The following is a 24,614-nucleotide window of genomic DNA, read 5'->3' on the forward strand; positions in this document are numbered from 1 at the left end:
ATACATTGTAGAGTGTCAAGAGCAGAAGCAAAGAAGCCAGTCAGGAGATTATGAGAATAGTGCGAGCAGGACACGATGGTGACTTGGACCATGGTGATTACAGAGGGTGTATTTGGATATACAGTATTTTGAAGATAGAGAAAAGTCAAGGATGACTTCAAGGTTTTTGACCAGAGCAACTGAAAGAATAAAGTTTCTTTTTACTGAGAGACGGAGGACTGTGGGAGAAGCAGAGTAGGTTGGATGGATCAGAGGGAGAGGGGTAAGGTGATAGACATGGAGTTTGATTTTGACATGTTATGCTTATGATGCTGGCTAGGTATTCTAGTTGGAGATACATAAATCTGATTGAGGGGAGATCTGGTATGGAAATATAGCCTTGGGAGTGGTCAGTGTATCTATGGTATAAGCAGTCAAATGCTGTTCACAGGTTGAATAAGATCTGTTTATATTAAAGAAAGGTGTTTGGATCTGATTTTTTCTCCTTTGTCTAATGTGCTGATGTAAACTGATAAAATTTGAACTTCTTATTCTTTTTTCAGTTAACAGAAGATGAAATAGCTACAATATTACAATCAACTCTTAAGGGACTTGAATACCTTCATTTTATGAGAAAAATACACCGAGATATCAAAGCAGGAAATATTTTGCTAAATACAGAAGGACATGCAAAACTTGCAGATTTTGGGGTAGCAGGTCAACTTACAGTAAGTAAAAATATTACTTGTATTGATAATTTTCAGTTCTGTCCTGAGAAGCAGTTCCTTTTATTTACCTATTTTTAAAATATAATACTTGACTTAACTGTATTAGTAAAAAAATCACAGAATCTGCCAATAGGTTACGAAAGAGCTGGTCAGTGGGTTATTTTAGATCTTTTCCTGGGGTTCAGGTCACATAGCTTAACTTTGTTTAACTTTTATAAAGATGAAAAGTAAAACAAGAAATGATAGATTACTCTAGTGCACTACATCAACATATTTATAAAAGGAAGAAAAATTAAGTCCAAACTACCTTCCTTGACTAAGACATAACATCATCTCATTCAACTTCCAGGTAGTACTTGGCAGTTACTGTACTGAAAACACTCTCTTCGTTTGAGTCCAGGATACAGTCTCTTGATTCTTCTCCTGCCTAACTAGTGCATGGAAGTGAAAAAAGAAAAAAAAAAAAACGTGTTTTCAAAATAGGAAGTCTAGAATTATTTGATTCTATAAAATACATAAGTATATATGAAAGTATATATAGAAAAATAGAAACAGTTCTAGGCAGGTATACTCTAAAATTTGCAAAAATATTACATATCAAGTGGTTTTCTTGGGTTGTAGAATGAATATGTATAGTGTGTGTTTAGAACTGGTGTTATGTACAGTTTTTATTTATTTATTTTTTTTTATTATAAGTCTGCCTGGGACATGTTAGGGAGCCTCAGGTATTGTAACAGCACAGAAATTGCTTTGATGTTTAAAATAAATCAGAACCTTATTCAGTATTATGATTTGTGGGCTCTCCAAAAGGTTTCGTTGTTAACACACAAGTAAACAGTACCAGACGATATTACTTAAACCACAGTCTTAGTCAGGAAACCAAACTGAAAAAACACACCCTCTGATGGTCTATAAAATAATATAATATTGGCCGGGTGCAGTGGCTCATGCCTGTAATCCCAGCACTTTGGGAGGCTAAGGTGGGAGGATGATTTGAGGTTAGGAGTTCGAGACCAGCCTGGCCAACATGGTGAAACCCCGTCTTCACTAAAAATACAAATATTAACCGGACCTGGTAGCTCACGCCTGTAATCTCAGCTACTTGGGAGGCTGAACCTGGGAGATTGCGCCATTGCACTCTGCACTCCAGCCTGGGCAACAGAGTGAGACTCCATCTCAAAAAAAAAAAATGTGTATGTATGTATGTGTGTGTGTATATATATATATATATATATATATATGAGTATCCATTCCATTTAGTAATAATTTTAGTAATTGATTGATCACCCAATAATGACTTACAGTGTTCTTATTGCTGTAATGCCTGCCTTGGCAGAATTTTTCTCCCCTTTTAATGTGTACAATTCAGTGTTTAATATATTCACAAAATTGTGCAACTATTACCAATGTCTAATTCCAGAACATTTTCATCATCCTCAAAATAAACTGTACCCTTTAGCTGTTAGTCCCCATTCTCCTCCCAGCCCTTGACAACCACTAATCTACTTTCTGTCACTATAGATTCGCCTATTCTGAATATTTCATATAAATAGAATCATACACAATGTGCCCTTTTGTTTCTGGCTTCTTTTGTTTAACATAATGTTTTCGAGTTCATCCGTTTGTAACACGCATCAATTCTTCATTCCTTTTTATTGCTCAGTAATATTCCATCGTGACTGTAACACATTTTGTTTACTTATTCATTGGTTGAATATTTAGATAATTTCTGCTTTTTGGCTGTTAGGAATAATGCTACTGTGAAATTTGTGTACAGGTGAACTTTTGTTTTCATATGATACACAGAGTTGTTGGGTCGCATGGTAACTCTGTGTTTAATTTTTTAAGGAACTGCCAAACTGTTTTCCAAAGTGGCTCACCATTTTGTGTTCCCTGCTGATGTATGAGAATTCCAACTTCTCTGCATCCTCGCCAACATTTTCTTTTTTGTGTTTTTGATTATAACCATCCTAGTGAGTATGAGGTAGTATCTGTTTGTGGTCTTGATTTGCATTTTACTAATGACTAGTGATGTTGACTGTCATTTTTTCTGCTTACTGGACATTTGTGTGTCTTTGGGAAAATGTCTTTTTAAATCTTTTGCACATTTTTAATTGGGTTATTTACCTTGTTATTGTTGAATTGTAAGAGTTCTTTATATATTTTAGATATAAGTCTCTTATGTACATGATTTGCAAATATTTTCTCTCATTCTGTGGGTTGTCTTGAAGGTGTCCTTTGATATACAAAATTTTTAAATTTTGGTCGTGTCTAGTTTCTTTTTTCTTTTCTTGCTTGTGCTTCTGGTGTCACATCTAAGAAATCATTAGCTAAGGCAGGGTCATAGAGATTTACTCCTATGATTTCTTTGAAGTGTTTAATAGTTCTAGCTCTTATATTTAGACCTGTAATCTGTTTTGAGTTAGTTTTCATGGTGTGAGATAGGCATCCAATTTCATTCTTTTACATGTTGATATGTAGTTGTTCCAACATTTGTTGAAAAGACTGTTTTTTCTTGAAATGTATGAATTTATTTCTGTGCCTTCGGTTCATACAGTTGAAATGTGTGAGTTTATTTCTATGCCTTCAATTCTATTCCATTGACCTACATGTCTGTCCTTGCACCAGTTCTATGCTGTCTTGATTACTGTAAGTTTGAAGGAAGTTTTGAAATTGGTTAAGTGTGAGTGTTCCAACTTTGTCTTTCTATTTCAAGATTGTTTTGGCTATTCTGGGTCCCTTGTATTTCCACATAAATTTTAGAATCAGCTTGTCAATTTCTGCAGAAAAGGCCATTGGGATTTTGGTAGACATTATTTTGAATCTTAAATCAGCTTGAAAATACTGCCATTTTGGCAATATTGTCTTCCGATCTATGAACATAAGCTGTCTTTCCACTTATTTAGATTTTCTTTAATTCTTTTAGCAATGTTTTATAATTTGCAGTGTACAAGTTTTGCATGTATTTGGTTAAATTCATTCCTAAGTAGTTTGTACTTTTTGATGCTATTTTAAATGGATTTGCCTTATTTTCAGATTGTTCATTGCTAGTGTAACATACAATTGATTTTTTATATTATCTTGTGTCCTGGCGCCTTGCTGGACTTGTTTTTTTTGGTTTTTTTTTTTAATTAACTGTGACCATGTATGTTGTTTTGTTAAAAAAAAAAATGAGATTTTTTTTCCTTCACTAAAATAAACTGAAACTGTAGTATAAGATGATCTGACTCGGCTGTTTGGTTGTGAAACCTCCAGTACTACTAAGTTTAGGCCCCTCTCCAGTCTCTTGTCTAGAGGCTGTAGGCCTTGTTGGCAGCCTTCTGAGAAGTGGTGGCGGTGGTAGCAGTGGGGATTGTTAGCATGTTAATGCTCATTTAATGTTCCTGATTCACAGCACCACCCACACTCTCTATAGTCTAGAGATCCTTGATTTCACTCCCCAGAGAGTACACCTCCAGTCTAATGCCAGGGTGGGGCGAGGGAAGCCTACTAGTTGCTTGATGGGAGAGGAGGGTTTAGGGTGCTTAGCTGCTTCTTAACTCTTTCAACCCAGGCTTCCTATTTGGATGTCCATTTTCGCCCCTCTTTTCTCTACCTGATGCCACCAATTTCTAAGCCTTTTGGAAGGGTTGGTGTTAAAATCAGGTTGTTTCCTAGTTTTCCTGGTGACTGACTGAGGATTCCATCTTATAGTCTGTTCAGTTAGTTACTATTGGGCCATCTGCTCTCCAGCTTTTAAAATTTTGTGGCTGTGGTTGTTTTCCCCTTTGTTTTTTTATTCTTGTAGATTTATTCTTAAAAAACAATCCTTTTATTATCTTTTTGAGTGAGTTTTGAGAGATAGTGAAAGTAAAATGTATTTGCTCAAACTGTCATCTTTGCTCAAGACTCTGTAATATTATTTCTGGTGGCAACATGGGTATTTCATTGTATGGATATAACATGATTTATTTAACTCTTTCCCTACAGTTGGATGTTGGGTGCCCATTAAGGTTGCTTAGAGTTTTCCCACCACTGTAAACATAAACTCTGTGATTAACATTCTTGCAACTAAATTTTTCAGCATTTCCTTGAGTAAATCCTTAGGATAATTTATTTACATTGGAATCTGGGTCAGAAAATATGTGAATGTATATTGGCAAAGCACTTTTGATGCATAGTGCTGAATTTCTTCTAGAAGTGAACAATTTCAGTTTCCAACTTCAGTATATAAATGTGCTCTTTTCCCCTCATATTTGCTAATGCTGAATGGGCAGTAACTTGTATCTTCCCTGCTATTTCTCAAAGCAGTTCACATATTTTTGCATTTGATTATTGGCCATTTATAACAATTCGTTTGTAAATGTTCATTTTTGTGTGTGTCAGTTTTCCTAATTGAATGTTGTACCTTTTTTTTTTTTTGGGAGACAGGGTCTTGCTCTGTCACCCAGCCTGGAATGTAGTGGCACAATCATGGCTCACTGCAGCCTCAACCACCAGGCTCAGGTGATCCCCCCACCTTGGCCTCCTGGGTAGCTGGGACTACAGACGCACACCACCACCCCCAGCTAATTTTTAGTAGTTTTTGTAGAGACATAGTTTCACCATGTTGCCCAGGCTGGTCTCAAACTCCTGAGCTCAAGCAATCTGCCCCGCTTGGCGTGCCAAAGTGCTGGGATTACAGGTTTGAGCCATTGTGCCTGGCTGAGTGTTCCATCTTTTAAATAAATCTGTTAAAAAAGATAAACTAAAAAAATTTATGTTAAAATTGTTACTCCTTTTTTGTATATGCTGAAATATCTTCTAGTTTACTAGTTGTCTTTTAATTTTGATTATGGCTTTTTAAAAAAATACTACATAAGTTTCCAAATTTTATATAGAGAAATCCATCTACCTTTTATCTTATGGTTTCTGCCTTTAATGTCATGCTTAAAAAACCCTTTTCTCCTTAACATTATAGAATGGTTAATCTGTGTTTCTTTATTTTTTATTATTTTATTTTATTTGAGACAAGGTCTTGCCCTGGCACCCAGGCTGGAGTACAGTGGCATGATCATGGCTCATTGTGGTCTCAAACTCCTGGGCTCAAGCAATCCTTTTGCTTCAGGCTCCCAAGTAGCTAGGACTACAGGTGTGTTCCACTTCGCCTAGTTAAAGTTTTAACATTTTTTGTAGAGATAGGCTCTCACTATTTTACCCAGGCTGGTCTGGAACTCCTGCCTCTGCCTCCCAAAGTATTGGGATTAGAGGTATAAGCCAGCACACCTGCTCTGTTGCTCAGGCTGGAGTGCAGTGGCATGATCATAGCTCACTGTAATCTTGAACTTCTGGGCTCAAGTGATCCTCCCACCTTAGCCTCCCAAGTAGCTTGGACTACAGGCGTGTGCCACTATGCCTGGGCTAATGTACTTTTTTTTTTTTTTTTTTTTGAGACAGTCTCGCTCTGTCACCCAGGCTAGAGGACAGTAGCACAGTCTTGGCTCACTGTAACCTTCGCCTCCCGGGTTCAAGTGATTCTCGTGCTTCAGCCTCCCGAGTAGCTGGGATTACAGGTGCCTACTACCACACCCGGCTGATTTTTTGTACTTTTAGTAGAGATGGGATTTCGCTATGTTTCCCAGGCTGGTTTCGAACTCCTGAGCTCAGGCAATCTGCCCACCTCTGCCTCCCAAAGTGCTGGGATTATAGGCATGAGCCACCGTGCCTGGCTGTCTAATGTACTTTTTAAAAGTATTCTTTGGGCTTTGTTTTTTATGTTTAAAATTTCAACTTATTTGAACTTATTTTGGTGAAAGTATAAGGTAGGCATTTAAGTGTAGAGTTCTACAAATGACTAACTAGATTCCCAGTGCTTTTTTTTTTCATAATCTATTCTTTGCTTGCTGATTTTAAATGACATTTTAATCATAAATCATATATATGTGGTATATATAACAGGTTATTATATATATACATGATATATATGTACACACACACACATACATATACACATATGCCATAGTCAACTTCTGGACTTTATATTTTTTATTGCTATGCTATTGTACTAATATAACTTTATAATACAAATCTAAGTGGGGTTAGTGTACACTCATTGCTCTTATTAATTTTCAAAAACTTTCTGGCTATCCAAGTAACCATTTCTAATTGAAAGAATCCAGTGAAAACAATTTTGACTAGCACCATTTGAAAACACCCTTGCAAATTTGAAGTTTCAGAGCTAAGGAAATGACTAAGCAGCAAGTTAGTTCCTGTGTTAGTTTTTTACGTAGGACTGTCAATGAGATTGATTTAAATGACCTGTCATTTGCTTCTGACTGGCATAACCTAAATCACAGGCATTTCAGAAGGAATATCAGTGATGATGATCGGAAGTCCTTTTTCGTATTTAGTTCTGTTTAAAAATTCTTCATTTGTTGGGCATTGTGGCTTATGCCTGTAATCCCAGCACTTTGGGAGATCGAGGCAGGTGGATCACCTGAGGTCAGGAGTTCGAGACCAGCCTGGCCAATGTGGCAAGACCTTGTCTCTACTAAAAATACAAAAATTAGTCGGGCATGGTGGTGGGCGCCTGTAATCACAGCTACTTGGGAGGCTGAGTCAGGAGAGTCGCTTGAACCCTGGGGGCAGAGGTTGCAGTGAGCCGAGATTGTGCCTCTTCCAGCCTGGGCAGAAGATCAAAACTCTTTCTCAAAAAAAAAAAAAAAATCCTTTTGCTAAAGCATAGGAACTGTAAGGAGGTTCTCTTTTAGTAGTGCCATGCCATCTTGAGAAAGTATGCAAGTGGTTATTTGCCGTAATGTGTACTCTATCCACATAGTCTTCTTTAGGTCACAAACTAAGATATTTTGTATATTATTTTTTATATATCAAGTTTTAAATTTTTTTATTGCACATGTATGCTCATATAAACCTTCAGAATGTTACAGATGTATACAGGATAGACAGTAAAAATCTTTAGTGGTTCTGCCTACTAGATATAATTAATAGTTTGGTGTGTATTACTCCAGATTTTTTTGTGCTATGATATAACAACATTTCTTATTATTGGTTATTGTTTTATTATTGTTATGATTATTATTATATGTATTTTCCTTTTACAAAAACAGAGCTATATTATATTTACTTGTACAACTTTTTTTTGCTTTGTAATATATGTTGTGCATTTTTTTCATGCTAGGAAAAGGTGTATATCTTCATTTTTTTTCTTTTTAATGTGGTGTTTCAGTATATGGTTATTTATTATATTTAACTTACTATCTTTTGATGATTATTTGAGTTGTTTCCTTTTCCTCTTCATCTCCCCCATTACAGACATTTCTACAATCTTTGTGCATATAGTTTAAGACACTTAAACATAAGATAGATTTCAAGAAAAGATTTGGATCAAAGGATATGAATATTTAAAAGTTGAATAAATATTGCCAACTTATGTATTAAAATGTACCAATTTATACTACAGTAGCATTTTATTTCAGTGCCTGATTTTCTATGCTATTATCAGCATTAATTATTAATTTAAAATTTTTTGTCAATCTTAGTTTGTGTTTTAATAAATGATTGAGAATCTTTTTGTGTTTCTTTGTCATTTGAATTTCTTCTGTGCCTGCTTGATCATGCTCAGAGTATGGTTTTTATATGTATTTCAAGTACAAGGCATTTTTTTATTGTTGGAAAAGCCTCTTTTTTTCAGTAGTTTTTTTTTTCTTCTTTTTTTTTCTATAGACTTCCTCTGTAGACATCTCAGTAGTTGTAAGCTTAGTGTCAGTCTCTCTCCCTTTCTATTTTAGGATACCATGGCCAAGCGGAATACAGTGATAGGAACACCATTTTGGATGGCTCCAGAAGTGATTCAGGAAATTGGATACAACTGTGTAGCAGATATCTGGTCCCTGGGAATAACTGCCATAGAAATGGCTGAAGGAAAGCCCCCTTATGCCGATATCCATCCAATGAGGGTAAGGAAGTGGACAGAAAGCCAGTGGGGTAGTTAGTTACTGATCATCATTAAAAAGTTAAGTTCAAGCCGGGTGTTGTGACTCACACCTGTAATCCCAGCACTTTGGGAGGCTGAGGTGGATGGATCACCAGAGGTCAGGAGTTTGAGACCGGCCTGGCCAACATGGCGAAACCCTATCTCTACTAAAAATACAAAAATTAGCTGGGCATGGTGGCGCGTGCCTGTGATCCCAGCTGCTTGGGAGGCTGAGGCATGAGAATTGCTTGAACTCCAGAGGCAGAGGTTGCAGTGAGCCGAGATCGTGACACTGTACTCTAGCCTAGGAGAGAGAGTGAGACTCCGTCTCAAAAAAAAAAAAAAAAAAAAAAGTTTGTTCAATGGCTTACTTGATTAGGTTGCAAAGAATAAATGAATTATGTGTAATTCGTAAGTGTCACTACAGATGATACACCTCTACTGACTCTAGTTGTAGTCATTAATTAATTTAAGTGTGTTCCACACCTCTCCATTCCAGAGGTTGTGTATTGATAGCCCTCTGGCAGGACATAGGCCATAGAAATGTTTAGTTTGATTTGTGCTACTCTCTGTCTCTCTCACATACTCACTTTGAATAGTTTAGACAACCACATTTAAACATGTCAACATTCACTAGAGCTGAGTAGTGGTTGTCTCCTTTATACAGAGTATGAACTTTCTACTTTATCAGTCTCCATGATTCCCTGTTGTGTCACCAAGTATTAGCTGCCACTTATTACAGTATTTCTCTAATGTTTTTCTTATAATAGTGTTAAGAAGAAAGCAAACTGTATTTTTGAACTCATGTCACTGAAACCCAGCCTTGTTCATTTTTTGTCTTTCTTCTGCCTGGCCCCTATAGGTGTTTGAATTTGTAAGTTTTGGTTTGTAGATCCCCACATCCTCTTCATCTGGAGGCTGTGTACTCTCCAGCCTCTATCTCCTTTTAGAATGTTAAGGGCCCATAGAATGCATCTCCAGTGAAGCTCTTCCAGTGCTCACACCCTAAGCAGTTCCCAGGCTTAACTGTCCCAGAACCCTTCATCACAGCACTGTTGTAATACACCCCCCCGCCAACCCTGCCTTCCTCAGGGGCTCTGTGGTCCTCTCCATCCTTCCTTACCCCAGCTCTTCCTTTTCTCTGATTAATTAATTCTCCTATTAAAAGACTTATAAAAATTCATGTTCCCAAGGTAAGTCCTCCCTCTTTTTTGGGAGAAGGAGTGAGGAGATTTACTAGTTACAATTATAGATTTAAAGAATATAATTTAAGCTGCTTATTTGTATAGTGTTTTACTTTTCAAAAAACATGGCTTTTTAAAAATTGGAAATTTAATAAATAATAGTCTTATTTTTGGACATAGTAGAATGTAACTGCAACATAGTGGGCCAATTTTTAATTTTTCCCCCTCACACATACGTTGATTTAGCTTAGTTTGGAAGTTAATGACCCCATTGTGATTTTTGGGACTTCTGGTTGATGACCTTATTGTGTAGTTGCTGCTGACCATTTGGGGGTGGTAATAAGTTTTAAGAGGCAGGGAAACTTAACTGTGGGGCCAAGGTTATCTTTAGGATGTAGGTACTCTTAGGTCTCGCCTTTCTACTTTGAAAGGCAATGTACTGTGGTTACCAAAATAATAATAATAAAAAAGCTTGATTGATGTTGTGAGGTTTAGGGAACAAGACCCATATATGAGAGAGGGAAAAGGAGAGAGGGAGATATATCAGGCCCTTTAACCATCAGATGCTTAGACTTTTGTTGGAATTTGGGTGAGCTTCTCAGTGGATAAGTGAAAAATCATTTACTAAGCTTCAAATGTAATTCCAGATGTATTTTTTATTGGAGCATTACTTTTATTTTACCAGATCTTTTTGTTTGTTTGTTTGTTCTCACCAGGCAATCTTCATGATTCCTACAAATCCTCCTCCCACATTCCGAAAACCAGAGCTATGGTCAGATAACTTTACAGATTTTGTGAAACAGTGTCTTGTAAAGAGCCCTGAGCAGAGAGCCACAGCCACTCAGCTCCTGCAGGTATGAATCACCCTGTGATGCCATCTCGCTCCATTTTATTTACATGCTGATCAAAAGATGCCATGAGGTCACCTACGTGGAGATAGTAAAGAAGTATAAGGCAGGCTGGGTGCAGTGGCTCACGCCTGTAATCTTAGCACTTCGGGAGGCTGAGGCAGGTATATTGCTTGAGCCCAGGAGTTTGAGGCCAGCCAGCATGGTGAAACCATGTCGCTACAAAAAGAATGCAAAAAATTAGCCAGGTGTGGTGGCGCGTGCCTGTAGTTCCAGCTACCTGGAAGGCTGAGGTGGGAGGTGGGAGGATCTCTTGATCCCAGGAGGTTGAGGCCGCAGTGAGGCATGATTGCGCTGCTGCATTCCAGCCTGAGCAACAGAGTGAGACGCTATCTCAAAAAACAAAGTAAAAGAAGTTTAAGACATTCTCCACCTCTAGGGAGGTTTGAATCTATTTGAGTAGAAAAGAATGTTAAATCATCGAACAAGACAATAATGCAAAAAAATACAGGGCAGTATGGGATTAGAGAAAGGGAACTGACATTTAGTGAGTACCTGCTGTGAGCCACATACTTTGCACATGTGCCATTTAATCATCACATAGACCCTGTGAAGGGTGGGTATTATTTCAGTTTTATAGATGAAAAAATGGAAGCTTAGGGAGGTTTACTCATTTCGGGTCACTCAGCTGGTAAATAGCACAGTCAGTATTAGAACTTGAGTCTTTTTTATTCCAAAGCAGGGGTACCATCAAGTCTACCTGAGTCTGACAAAGAATTAAGATCAGTGGTAGGTACTGTTGTAGTTCAGGGTGGGAGAAGGCCTCTTTGGACTGGAGATGCAAAAAGTGTTTTCCTGGAGGATGTAGCTTCTAGGCCTGGTCCTTGAAGGACAGGTGGCATGTGGCAGGCAGTATGCTTAGTGGTAAGGAGCTTGGATCCTGATCAGATTGCCCAGGTTTGAATCCAGGCTCCCAATTTACTAGCTTTGTGATCTTGGGCAAGTAACTTAACCTCTCTGTTCTTTCAGTTTTGTGATCTATGAAATGGATACAGTACCTGCCTCATGTGTTGTGATGATTAAATGATATAATGTGTGTTACTTTGAACAATGTTCACATGTATTGAAGACAGTATGGTATGAATGTGATAAATATCAGCTATTAGAATTGGGCTAGGCAACCATTTACAGCCATTTCAGACCCAGTGCCCCCTTTTTATAACCAATGTATATATTTAAAAACTCTCATTACTTTTCTGGTATGAAACTCACATATAATAAAACCTTTTTATGCCCATAATTTAAAAAGAATCAATATTGTCTATGATGTGATGGAGAAAAATAAAGATAATTTATAATGAAATAATATGGCTTTCAACGTGCAGATACTTCAGCCTGACCCAGTTTGCAGACATAATGAAATAGATACCTGTGCCTGGCATCATGAATGAGTTTAGATTTAAGAGCTGTAAGAAAATCAGAAACTAGCCAGGCGCAGTGGCTCATGCCTGTAATCCCAGCACTTTGGGAGGCTGAGGCAGGCGGATCACTTGAGGTCAGGAGTTCGAGACCAGCCTGGCCAACATGGTGAATCCCCATCTCTACTAAAACAATACAAAAATTAGCTGGGCGTGGTGGTGCATGCCTGTAATCCCAGCAGGAGGCTGAGACAGGAGAAGCACTTGAACCTGGGAGGCAGAGGTTACAGTGAGCTGAGATTGTGCCACTGCACTCCAGCCTGGGCAACAGAGCAAGACTCCATCTCAAAAAAAACAAAGAAAAAAAAAAAAGAAAAGAAAATCAGAAACTACGCCATTTAAGAAATACAGTAAAAAGAATGAGTGGACACTAGCATGAAACTGATGTTAAATAATAACAGGCCAGATTTATTTGTCTCTTATTACAGAAGGTGGGATATGATCTTATAGATTTTCTAGGTGGAAAGAACAAGGCAATATGATATTATTGCAAATGAGCTGGGTCTTATTTCTGAGTGGATTGCCAAATTCTTTTTCTACCTGGATGGGGTAGTGACAAAATGTTGTGGAAATGTATCTCCTGTGTTGCCATCTGACCACATTTTGAGGTATACTCTCCATCTCTGGAGTTCTTACTTGGAACTTGTATCCTTTGATGGGTGATGGAGAACAGAGAATGGATTGCCAAGAAACAATGGGGACAATATTGGAGTAAGTTTGGAAGACAACAGGCAATTCCCCAAAAAGAATTTCCATATGTAACTTTCACAGCATAGATTTCTTACCACGTGCTACAAATACAAACAATAAAAACATATGATGGTATTAGTATTAAAAACTTATAAAGCAATTTTTATTAATGAAATGCAGCAATACTCCTTTGTTTCAAGTATCTTTGGTGATTGAATAATATTTGGGTTAAAATCTGTTACATATATATGATCAGTTTTAGTATGTTTGCAGCAACTGCATTTTTGCACTAAAATCCTTTTTACCTAAATGTGTAGTTGGAATTGCTACCATAGAAAAAACAAGTCAGATGAGTAGATTTTTCAGTGATTTCTAAAGAATTTCTTTATTCCATTAAGCTCCCCTCTCTAAAATCACCTCCCAAATCACTGGCCTTTTTGCATATCTCTTGAAAACATTGTTTTAGTATTATCTACTAAAGTGTTTACACACCCTGAGACATTTGAAAAATGTGCAGAATCTGCCACAGTTCATGGTCGTACAGGACAGTTCTGTACTTTGCAAAATTGCTAGTGTCCCATGCCATTGGTGCTCACCAAACATTGTGACAGCTATAACATGTTCCCAACATGTTTACACAACTTCCTCCAGGAGATGATACTCCCTGTTGAGAATTGCTAGATTTGACAGAGAGAAATGGCATAGGCATTTCAGCCAGGCTGAAAAAGATAGGCAAAGACTGAATTTGCTCTGCTCAGAGTTATAAAGGGAGTGTGATTTAGCTGTTGTCCAAAGCACAAAGACAAAGATCAGATTCACTGATTGATTCAACACATGTTATCCAGTACCTACTGTGTTCCAGGTACTGTCTTGGCACTGTCACCATATAAACTGTCTCCAGTATTTTCTACTTTGTTCTTTAAGCACCCATTTGTCAAGAGTGCCAAAGGAGTGTCAATACTGCGAGACTTAATTAATGAAGCCATGGATGTGAAACTGAAACGCCAGGAATCCCAGCAGCGGGAAGTGGACCAGGACGATGAAGAAAACTCAGTGAGTGGCAGCCATTGCTGTGGGCCTCAGACACTGATGCTTGTTATTTTATGATTGTCAAACCAGGTAAGATGAGTAGGAGGTATTGGATCAACTTGGAGCTGGAGATGCTTCCAGCATAACTATGTCCTAACCTGGACCAACGCATGCTAGAGGGTTGTTGTATCTGTGCTTATTCTTCTCCCAGTGCTTCCTAAAACACTTTTAAATTTTACTCTTTGCCCCCCTATCTTTTACTCAATTTAACTTTTTATTTTAGAGAAAGAATGCTCAGGTGTGGGACTTGGCTTTTCATATCCTTTTGGGGAATCTGGGATCCATACTTAACATGTAGCTTTTACATTTATAGACTTCCTCACAACCCTGAGATTCCAAAGATGTTCACATGAGTTTCTTAGATCTATGTCGCAAAACTCTATTAAGCAGAGTGGAGGAAGAATTCTTTTAGGGTTAGATACACTGCTTATTATCACGTGGATAAATTTGTCTTCTTTGCTTAAATAACAGCGCTTTCATTTCTGGAAGGTGAGTTTAGGACCTGAATAAACGTTAAATCTTGAAATATTTTCACTAAGATAAGTAGTAGTTATTCAGAAAACTCAAAGACTTTTGTCAAATTAGCCCCAATTTGAGATTGTATCCTTTTACAGGAAGAGGATGAAATGGATTCTGGCACGATGGTTCGAGCAGTGGGTGAAGAGATGGGCACTGTCCGAGTAGCCAGCACCATGACTGATGGAGCCAATACTATGATTGAGCATGATGACACGTTGCCATCACAGCTGGGCACCATGGTGATCAATGCAGAGGATGAGGAAGAGGAAGGAACTATGAAAAGTAAGGCTCTGAGTAAATTCACTGACTTCTTAGACCAAGCATACATATTTCAGAGAAGACAGATTCTCATGGTTCATGCAGGCTTAGCTTTGAGTTCTTTCTTTTGTCACAACCAAAGGAGTAGAAAACTTGGAGGTTTGCGATGGGGGCAGGAGGTTTGGGGAGGGGGAAAGCTGGCCTGTGGAGTCAAAGTCAAGAAAGCATCAACAGTGAGAAAGAATTTTGCTTTTGAACCAGAACAGCCATTTTCTCATTGAATGTTGTCATTATTTTCCTTCCTTACCTTGATCTTTGGAGGCAAGCCCATGCATTGTTTTATGCATAATTCCTGTCAAGGTGTAACGACATTCTGAGTTATTTACTGTACCTACATCTTCAGTTTATTTTCATGACAGTTTGGGTCTAACCCAAGTTTACCAACACTGTCAGTCAATGAAAGATGACTGTACAAGTTGAAAAGTTCTATCCAGTTTCTTCTAGTTTAAACTCTTCTCTGCTTCTCTCCATATCTGGCTGATCCTTTTTTGCCTGTGACTAGGCCTAACATCTTGTGTTCAGCTCCTATCTTAAAGTGAAATTCTTGTGTCATTCAGTGCTCGTGGTGCTTTGTGTTTCATCCCCTAAACTCAAGATTAAGGCACTCTAGAAATCCCATGTTTGATGATATACAAATTATCAACTAAATGCCATGTACTAGATTGCCCTTCTCCTCCCCTCCTGTTTTAAAAGTAGCCAGTATGATTTATTAGTGATGTTCATTTTGCAGTAATGAGCTACTGACCTCTAGTTCTTTTCATTGACTCTGAGTACTAAATCGTCTACTTGTCTTAAGGGGTTTAATTATGTAGATGATTATAATCACTGTGTAATACAACTAGGCCAACCTGTTAGCATGTGTTGTACATGCACGTGTTAGGGAAATTGTGCCCATTTTTATTTAAAGAATTAATTTTTTCCCAAATGTGATTTTCATAATTCAAATGCTAATTCAATGAGTTGTTTATTCTTTTCAGTTTCTGAACTTGGATAGTTTTAGCATTTCTAACGAGAAACATGCATCTTTTATTATACTCATGAAGAGAACTGTTTAAAAACCTAAGCAGTCACAGTCTGAGTAACATTAAATACAATTTGTTCACAGGCAGTCTGTTGCAGGTTTTGTAATTCTCCCTTTTGGATTACAGATTTGACAGATTTGCCACTTATTTTGAGATTTTTAAAAATTCCTTATTGTTTTAGGAGTTACTTAAATTTATCATTATGGAAAATTAAAACATACATACAATTACACAGAATAATATAATGACCCCTATAGACCTATATCACTCAGCTTCAGCAATGATCAACTCACTGCCCATCTTATTTCAGCCCCACCTCACCAAAAAGCAAATAGTAAACACTTTGTAAAAGTATTCATTTTTAAGGCCATAAAAAGCAGTGAGAGGAGTAAGGGGAAAAAAAGATTCTTAGGGTAATGCAGGCTTCAAAGTCCTGATTTATAGGACATGCTATGACATCAGTGGTATTTTGGGCAAGATTTTTTTTTTTCTGATAATAACTCTAGAAACTAGTAAAATGAATTAATTCAAAGTAAATCTCAGTCATCATACCATTTCTTTATAATTGATTTTAAGTATTTATTTATTTATTTATTTTTAACAGATAGAGTATTGTTCTTGCCCAGGTTAGCGTACAGTAGGTATGATCGGCTCACTGTAACCTTGATTTCCTGGGCTCAAGCTATCCTCCCACCTCAGTCTCCCAAGTAGCTGGGAGTATGTATAGGTGTGCCCAGCTAATTTTTAAATTTTTTGTAGAGACAGGGTCTTGCTGTGATGCCCAGGCTGGTTTTGGACTCCTGGTCTTAAGTGATCATCCTGCCTTGGCCTTCCAAAGTGCTGGAATTAGAGGTGTGAGCCACCTCTCCTGGCCTGATTTAATATTTAATATTGGACCAGGTACAAGCCTGGGCGCAGATACTGATCTATGTGGTGTTAGATAATTCACTTTCCTCCTATGGGTCTCAGTGCCCTAATCAGTAAAATTAAATAATTACTAACCTTGTTTATTTTCATTGTCCCTTATTCCTCTAATAGTCAACACATTTATAAAAATTGTGTAATTCATGACTTACAGAACTGAAATTTCTAGAGGTTAAAATTTGTGAAAATAGATAGACTTTCATTTAGTTCCTTATTTGAACCTCTATGAAATGTTTGTCCTTGGAAATTAAAATTATAAATGTTAAGGGAGGCTATGCATGTGTGGCAGGGAGTATATGGGATATGGGAACTCTCCTTACCTTCCTCTCAGTTTTGCTGTGAACCTAAAACGTCTCTAAAATTTTTTTTTTTTTGGAGACGGAATCTCACTCTGTAGCCCAGGCTTGGAGTGCAGTGGTGCGATCTTGGCTCACAGCAACGTCCACCTCCTGGGTTCAAGTGATTCTCCTGTCTCAGCCTCCCGAGTAGCTGCAACTACAGGCATGTGCTGCCACACCTGGCTAATTTTTTTGTATTTTTAGTAGAGATGGGGTTTCACCATGTTGGCCAGGCTGGTCTCAAACTCCTGACCTCACATGATCTGCCCACCTCAGCCTCCCAAAGTGTTGGGATTACAGGTTGAGTCACTGTTCCCGGCCTCTAAAAATGTCATTAAAAAAATGATAACTGTTGGTTAGTCCGAGTGCAGTGGTTTACAACTAATTGATCACAACCAGTTTTTTCTTTTTTCTTTTTTTTTTTTGAGACGGAGTCTTCCTCTTTCGCCCAGGCTGGAGTGCAGTGGTGTGATCTTGGCTCACTGCAACCTCTGCCTCCTGAGTTCAAGTGATTCTCCTGCCTCAGCTTCCTGTGTAGCTGGGATTACAGGCGTGTGCCACCATGCCTGGCTAATTTTTGTATTTTTAGTAGAGATGGGGTTTCACCATGTTGGCCAGGCTGGTCTTGAACTCTTGACCTCAAGTGATTCCCCCATCTTGGCCTCCCCAAGTGCTGGGATTAAAAGTCATGAGCCACTGCACCCGGCCACAACCAATTTTTTCTTTGTTTTTCTCCACTCCCACTGTTTCACTTGACTAGCCTTAAAAATAAAAATAAAAAAAAATTAATCTTTTAAGAAATGCCTGTTCATGTCCTTTGCCCAATTTTTCATGGGTTTTTTTTTTCTTGTAAATTTGTTTAAGTTCCTTGTAGATTCTGGATATTAGACCTTTGTCAGATGGGTAGATTGCAAAAGTTTTCTCCCATTATGTAGGTTGTCTGTTCACTCTGATGATAGTTTCTTTTGCTGTGTAGAGACTCTTTAGTTTAATTAGATTCCATTTGTCAATTTTTGCTTTTGTTGCAATTGCTTTTGATATTTTTGTCATGAAATCCTTTTTTTCTCCTTTCTGTTTTTTTCTTTTTTTTTTTGAGACGGAGTCTTGCCCGGTCGCCCAGGCTGGAATGCAGTGGTGCGATCTTGGCTCACTGCAACCTCCGCCTCCCGGGTTCAAGCGATTCTCCTGCCCCAGCCTCCCAAGTAGCTGGGATTACAGGTGCACGCCACTACATCCGGCTAATTTTTTTTGTATTTCTAGTAGAGATGGGGTTTCACTATGTTGGTCAGGCTAGTCTCGAACTCTTGACCTCGTGATCTGCCCGCCTTGGCCTCCCAAAGTGCTGGGATTACAGGCGTGAGCCACCGCGCCCAGCCTCCTTTCTTTCCTTCTGTTGGATTGATTGAGTCCTCACCACCATCACTTCCTTTCCCTTACCTTGATCCCCTCTCCCAGCTCTCTTCTACCAACTGGCAAAGTGTTTGCATAAGTGTATGCTTACTTAAATTTCTACTTTCCTAATAAATTTCAAAGTTAATCGGTATCTCTCTCCTCTTCCTAAATAAGAAAAAGGATTTAAGACACTTTGCCTTTTTTTCAAACTGCCTCTCTCATATTTTGTTATTGTTGTCTATTGCTTTGGTTCACCAGGTTTTTAGAAAACATTAGCAGCTGGGCGCTGTGGCTCACGCCTGTAATCCCAGCACTTTGGGAGGCCGAGGCAGGCGGATCACGAGGTCAGGAGATCGAGACCATCCTGGCTAACACGGTGAAACCCCATCTCCACTAAACAAAATACAAAAAATTAGCCGGGCATGGGGGCGGGCACCTGTAGCCCCAGCTACTCGGGAGGCTGAGGCAGGAGAATGGCGTGAACCTGGGAGGCAGAGGTTGCAGTGAACCGAGATCGCACCACTGCACTCCAGCCTGGGTGACAGAGCAAGACTCCGTCTCAAAAAAAAAAACAAAAAACAAACGTTAGCTACTATAATCATTATTTAGAGTCAATACAATTTATGAACATAGTGAGCTACTAATATGTTTGCTTACCTTTGCTTCTTTAAGCTTATACTTTATCTTATGGGCTCATTTTTCTTCTCCTTTCAGTAGGGTATAATGGGTAGCAAACTTTTATAATTTGTATGGTTAATGAAAGTCTTAATTTTTTTCCTCTTTTTTGAATATAGTTTACTGAGGCATGGATTTCTAAGTTGACTCTTATTTTCTCTTTGTACTTTGAAGAGATCATTTTGATATTTTCTGATATCTGTTGATGGTGATGGAAATTCTGTTGTCAATATTGTTCTTTTGTAGATGATTTACTTTTTTCTCTTTTTTTCATTTTCCTGAATATTTTCTGTTTTAACTTATTGTCTCTATGTTGGATTTTTTTCCCCTTCTAATTCTGCTTCTTCTGGCTCTGTACTTTTCAATCTAAGGACCCAGGACTTTATTCAGTTTTGGAAAATTCTCTTTGGTTTCTCTATTATTATTATTTTTTCTAGGATTTCCTTTTCTCTTTTTTTATTTTATTTTTGTTTCATTTTGTTTCAGATGTATTTATTTATTTATTTATTCCCAGAAATGTGGTCTTGCTATGTTGCCCAGGCAGGTCTTAAACTCCTGGGCTCGTCATCCTCCTACCTCAGTCTCCCAAGCAGCTGGGACTACAGGTGCATACCACTGCTCCGGGCTTGTCTTACAGATTTTTTCTGTTTATCTCTTTGAACGTTTCAATTTCCCTTTAAAAAAAAACTTTCAGATCATGCTATTATTTTGTGTTTTTTGGGTCTGATTTTTCTGTTTATTGTGTTTGTTGTCTCTCATATTGTTACATTTCTTCTTACACTTTGTAAATTTTGTTTTCGAGCTTGTGTTTGGTGAGAATTATCTTGCTTGGAGGTCATTTGTATTCCTTGGGTTGTACAGGCATCCCTAGGGCCCTATGGGATATTTCTTTCTAGAGCAGTCTTTAGATTATTTCTCAGTTTCACATTGTACTTGTGGTACAGCCAAGGGAATTGTATTTCTAGAAGTTGATTTTTTCCACCTCTTACCTACCTAAGCAGAAGCCATTTCTAAGTCATCTTCTTAAGCTTCTGGGCAGTATTGTCCTGGCTCCTATCTTTATGCTGGGAATTGAGTTCTGGCTTCCCCCTTTACAGGTATGTCTTGCCTTCTGCCTTATCCTGATTGCTATTTGCACATCAGCTTTAAAGCTAAAGTCCTTGTGATTTGGTTTTCCCAGTAGGCCACTCGGCTCAGTGCTGTGGGTTTCTTTCCTGCTTTTGGCATCTGGAAGTTTTCGTTTTCTGGTTCTGAGCACTATGGGTTGTTTTTTGTTTGTTTGTTTGTTTTTTAAGTCTTGAGTTTCTGTGTGTTTATAACAGGAGGGGAGACCTTAGCACTTCAGCTCATTCCGCTATCTTAACTGTCTACAGAGATGATGTTTCTCCACTTTCTCTATAAAGGAACAGGTTCAGAGATTGTTACTTGTTCATGGTCACATGGCTAGTAAGTGGTGGAGCTGGAAATTGAAAGCACTTCAGAGTTGACCGGGCACAGTAGTTCACGCCTGTAATCCCAGCACTTTGGGAGGCCATGGCGGGTGGATCACAAGGTCAGAAGATCGAGACCAGCCTGGCCAATATGGTGAAACCCCATCTCTACTAAAAATACAAAAATTAGCCGGGCACGGTGGTGGGCGCCTGTAGTCCCAGCTACTCGGAAGGCTGAGGCAGGAGAATAGCTTGAACCCAGGAGGTGGAGGTTGCAGTGAGCTGAAATCGCGCCACTGCACTCCAGCCTGGGTGACAGAGCGAGACTCCGTCTCAGACAAACAAACAAAAAAAAGAAAGCACTTCAGAGTCTATGCTGTCTTCATTCCACAGAGCTTCTGATTTGTTTTGGTTGCCTATTATATTCATAGGCGTTAGATCCATAATAGAAAACTCATCATAGTTATGGTGATTCTGGTGCTGTCTTTCACTGAGAATCCAGGGATGGCTTTTGTTTGTTCGAAACAATTATTTATTCATTTATTTATTTTAAAAATTTCAACTTTTATTTTACATACGAGGGTACATGTGCAGGCTTGATGCATAAATATATTATACCCAGGTAATGAGTATAGCACCCAGTAGCTAGTTTTTCGACCCATGGTCCCCTTTCTCCCTCTCACCTCTAGTAGTCTGCAGTGTCTGTTATTGTCATGTTTATATCCATGTGTGCTCAGTGTTTAGCTCCCACTAAGTGAACACATGTGGTATTTGGTTTTCTGTTTTTGTGTTAGTTCGCTTGGAATTATGGCCTCCAGCTCCATCCATGTTGCTGCAAAGGACATAATTGCATTTCTTTAACAGAGTCTTGCGCTGTCGCCCAGGCTAGAGTGCGTTGGCGCGACCTCGGCTCACTGCAACCTCTGCCTCCCAGGTTCAAGCAATTCTCCTGTCTCAGCCTCCTGAGTAGCTGGGATTACAGGCGTGTACCACCACACCTGGCTAATTTTTGTATTTTTAGTAGAGACAGGGTTTCACCATGTCGTCCAGGCTGGTCTCAAACTCCTGACCTCAAAGGATCCACCCGCCATGGCCTCCCAAATTGCTGGGATTACAGGCGTTAGCCACTGCGCCTGGCCTAATTGCATTCTTTTTTTATGGCTGCTTACGTGGATGGTTGTGTAGTATTCCATGGCATATATGTATCATATTTTCTTTATCCAGTCCACTATTGATGGGCACCTAGGTTGATTCCATATCTTTGCTATTGTGAATAGTGTGATAGTAAGCTCATCGTATGAGTGCATGTGAATTTTTGGTAGAATGATTTATTTTCTTTTGGGTATATAGCCAGTAATGGGATCGCTGGGTCAAATGGGATTGCTGTTTTAAGTTCTTTGAGAAATTAGCAAACTGCTTTTCACAGTGGCTGAACTAACTTACATTCCTACCAACAGTATATAACCATTCCCATTTCTCCATAGCCTCACAAGCATCTGTTGTTTTCTGACCTTTTTTTTAGTAATAGCCATTCTTACTGGTATAAGATATCTATCTCATTGTGGTTTGGATTTGGATTTCTCTGATGATTAGTGATGCTGAACATTTTTTCATATATTTGTTGGCCGCTTGTATGTCTTCTTTTGAGAAGTGTCTGTTTATGTCCTTTGCCCATTTTTTAGTGGAATTGTTTTTTGCTTGTTGATTTGTGTAAGTTTTTTTTTTTTTTTTTTTATAGATTCTGGATATTAGACCTTTGTTGAATGTATAGTTTGTGAATATTTTCTCCCTTTCTGTAGGTTGTTTACACGGTTGACAGTTTCTTTTGCTGTTGTGCAGAAGCTCTTTAGTTTAGGTCCCACTTCTCAATTTTTGCTTTTGTTGCAATTGCTTTTGAGGACTTGGCCAAAAACTTTTTGCCAAGGCCAATGTTGTGAAGGGTATCGCCTAGGTTTTCTTTTTGGATTTTTATAGCTTGAGGTCTTACATTTAAATCTTTAATCCATCTTCACTTAATTTTTATATATGGTGAAAGGTAAGGATCCACTTTCAATCTTCTTAATATGGCTAGTCAGTTATCCCAGTACCATTTATTAAACAGGATGTCCTTTACCCATTGCTTGTTTTTGTTGGCCTTGTCGAATATCAGATGGTTGTAGGTGTGCAGCTTTATTTCTGAGTTTCCTATTCTGTTCCATTGGTCTGTGTGTCTGTTGTTGTACCAGTACCAGAACAGCATTCTGGTTACTATAGTCTTATAGTTTGAAGTCGGGTAGTGCACTGCCTCTGGCTTTGTTCTTTTTGCTTAGGATTGCTTTGGCTATTTGGGCTCTTTTTGGTTCCATATAAATTTTAGAATAGTTTTTTCTAGTTCCGTGAAGAATGTCATTGGCAATTTTAAGGAATAGTACGGAATCTGTAAATTGCTTCAGACAGTATACACATTTTAATTATATTGATTCTTCCTATCCATGAGCATACAACGTTTTTCCATTTATTTGTGTTGTCTCTGATTTCTTTCAGCAGTGTTTTGTAGTTCTCGTAGAGATCCTTCGCTTCCTTGGTTACCTGTATTCTTAGGTATTTCATTTTCTTTGTGGCTGTTGTAAGTAGGATTGCGTTCTTGATTTCACTCTCAGCCTGGCCATTGTTTGTGTAGAGAAATGCTACTGATTTTTGTACATTTTTTTATCCTGAAACTTTACTAAAGGTGCTTATCAATTCTAGTAGCCTTTTGACAGAGTCTTTAGGATTTTCTAGGTATAGAATCATATTGTCAGTAAAGAGAGATAGTTTGACTTCTTTTCCTATTTGAGTGCATTTTATTTCTTTCTTTTGCCTGGTTGCGCTGGCTAGGACTTCCCAATTATTTATTTGTTTATTTATTTTTTTCTGAGATGGAGTCTTGCTCTGTTGCCCAGGCTGGAGTGCAGTGGTGCGATCTCAGCTTAGTGCAACCTGTGCCTCCCGGGTTCAAGCGATTCTGCTGCCTCAGCCTCCTGAGGTTGGGATTACAGGTGCATGCCACCACACCCGGCTAATTTTTATGTTTTTAGTAGAGATGGGGTTTCACCATATTGGGCAGGCTGGTCTCGAAATCCTGACCTCGTGATCCGCCTGCCTCTGCCTCCCAAAGTGCTGGGATTACAGGCGTGAGCCACCACGCCCAGCCTCCCAATTATTTATTATATGTAACTTATGTGTTATACTCAATAGGATAGATGTTATAACTGCTAATAATAATTATTAGTGATTAGGCACTTAATATATACCACACACTATGATTTATCCTTTAAGCATTTCACATATTTTGATCATTACAACCTTGCTGTGTGGTAAATGGAACCACTCCCTGTTTAATAGCAGTTGAAACCCAATTGCAGAGATTAAGTAACATGCTTGTGATTGTATAATGAGTAATAGAAAAGCCAAGATTTGAACCCAGATATGTTTGATTTCAGAGGTTATGTTCTGAATCATTAGATTATACTACTTCTAGCAGAGCCCTTTTATCAAGTGTTGGGAGCTGGGACTAAGGCTTATGTTACAGATCATATGTTGGTAAGTCTCAGCTTGTAGTAATGTACTTCTCCTTGCTGGTTGTTTTGATAACCAGTTACTCTACATATGTCCTCAGGATTTCCAGAAGGAAAGGACAGATGGTTTTCAAAGGGGGCATGCCTCTGATAAACTAATGATATTGTTACCTCTGAGGGAATTTGTTTTGGATGTATATATCTGAATCTATAGGAAGGAGTCATCTTGCAGTTGGAGGGAAGGGATTAAGGTGGGATTTGATTGCTTTTAAGTGGCCTCAAGCATACATGTGAGAACGAAAGAGGCAAACCATGGTCCATGTTACTTTGAAAACCTCTGTCTGGATAAAATATTAGATTGGGGATTTTGGAAGGTTTCTTCTATTTGTCTAGATATGTTCTTGTTTTTGTTGTTGTTTTTGTTTTTGAATAAGGGCTCTAGAATAACCTTGTTTACCTCCCCAAACAGCAGGATACATTATTGAGGTGACATGAGAGGGTCTGTCAGTGTTA

General features: G+C 38.4%; 1 protein-coding gene across 5 annotated transcripts in view; it reads left to right on the forward strand.

Moving 5' to 3' along the window:
* STK4 (serine/threonine kinase 4) overlaps nt 1-24,614 on the forward strand; it is a 113,176-nt gene that overhangs the window by 20,136 nt on the left and 68,426 nt on the right. For all 5 annotated transcript variants that reach the window (XM_009233628.3, XM_054541813.1, XM_054541812.2 and 2 more), the window contains 5 exons: nt 543-707; nt 8,474-8,641; nt 10,559-10,696; nt 13,783-13,911; nt 14,562-14,748. In XM_009233628.3, the coding sequence (XP_009231903.2) occupies nt 543-707; nt 8,474-8,641; nt 10,559-10,696; nt 13,783-13,911; nt 14,562-14,748 (787 nt within the window). The remainder of the gene's footprint in view (nt 1-542; nt 708-8,473; nt 8,642-10,558; nt 10,697-13,782; nt 13,912-14,561; nt 14,749-24,614) is intronic.

This window comes from Pongo abelii, chromosome 21 (assembly GCF_028885655.2).
Source record: "Pongo abelii isolate AG06213 chromosome 21, NHGRI_mPonAbe1-v2.0_pri, whole genome shotgun sequence".
Taxonomy (NCBI): domain Eukaryota; kingdom Metazoa; phylum Chordata; class Mammalia; order Primates; family Hominidae; genus Pongo; species Pongo abelii.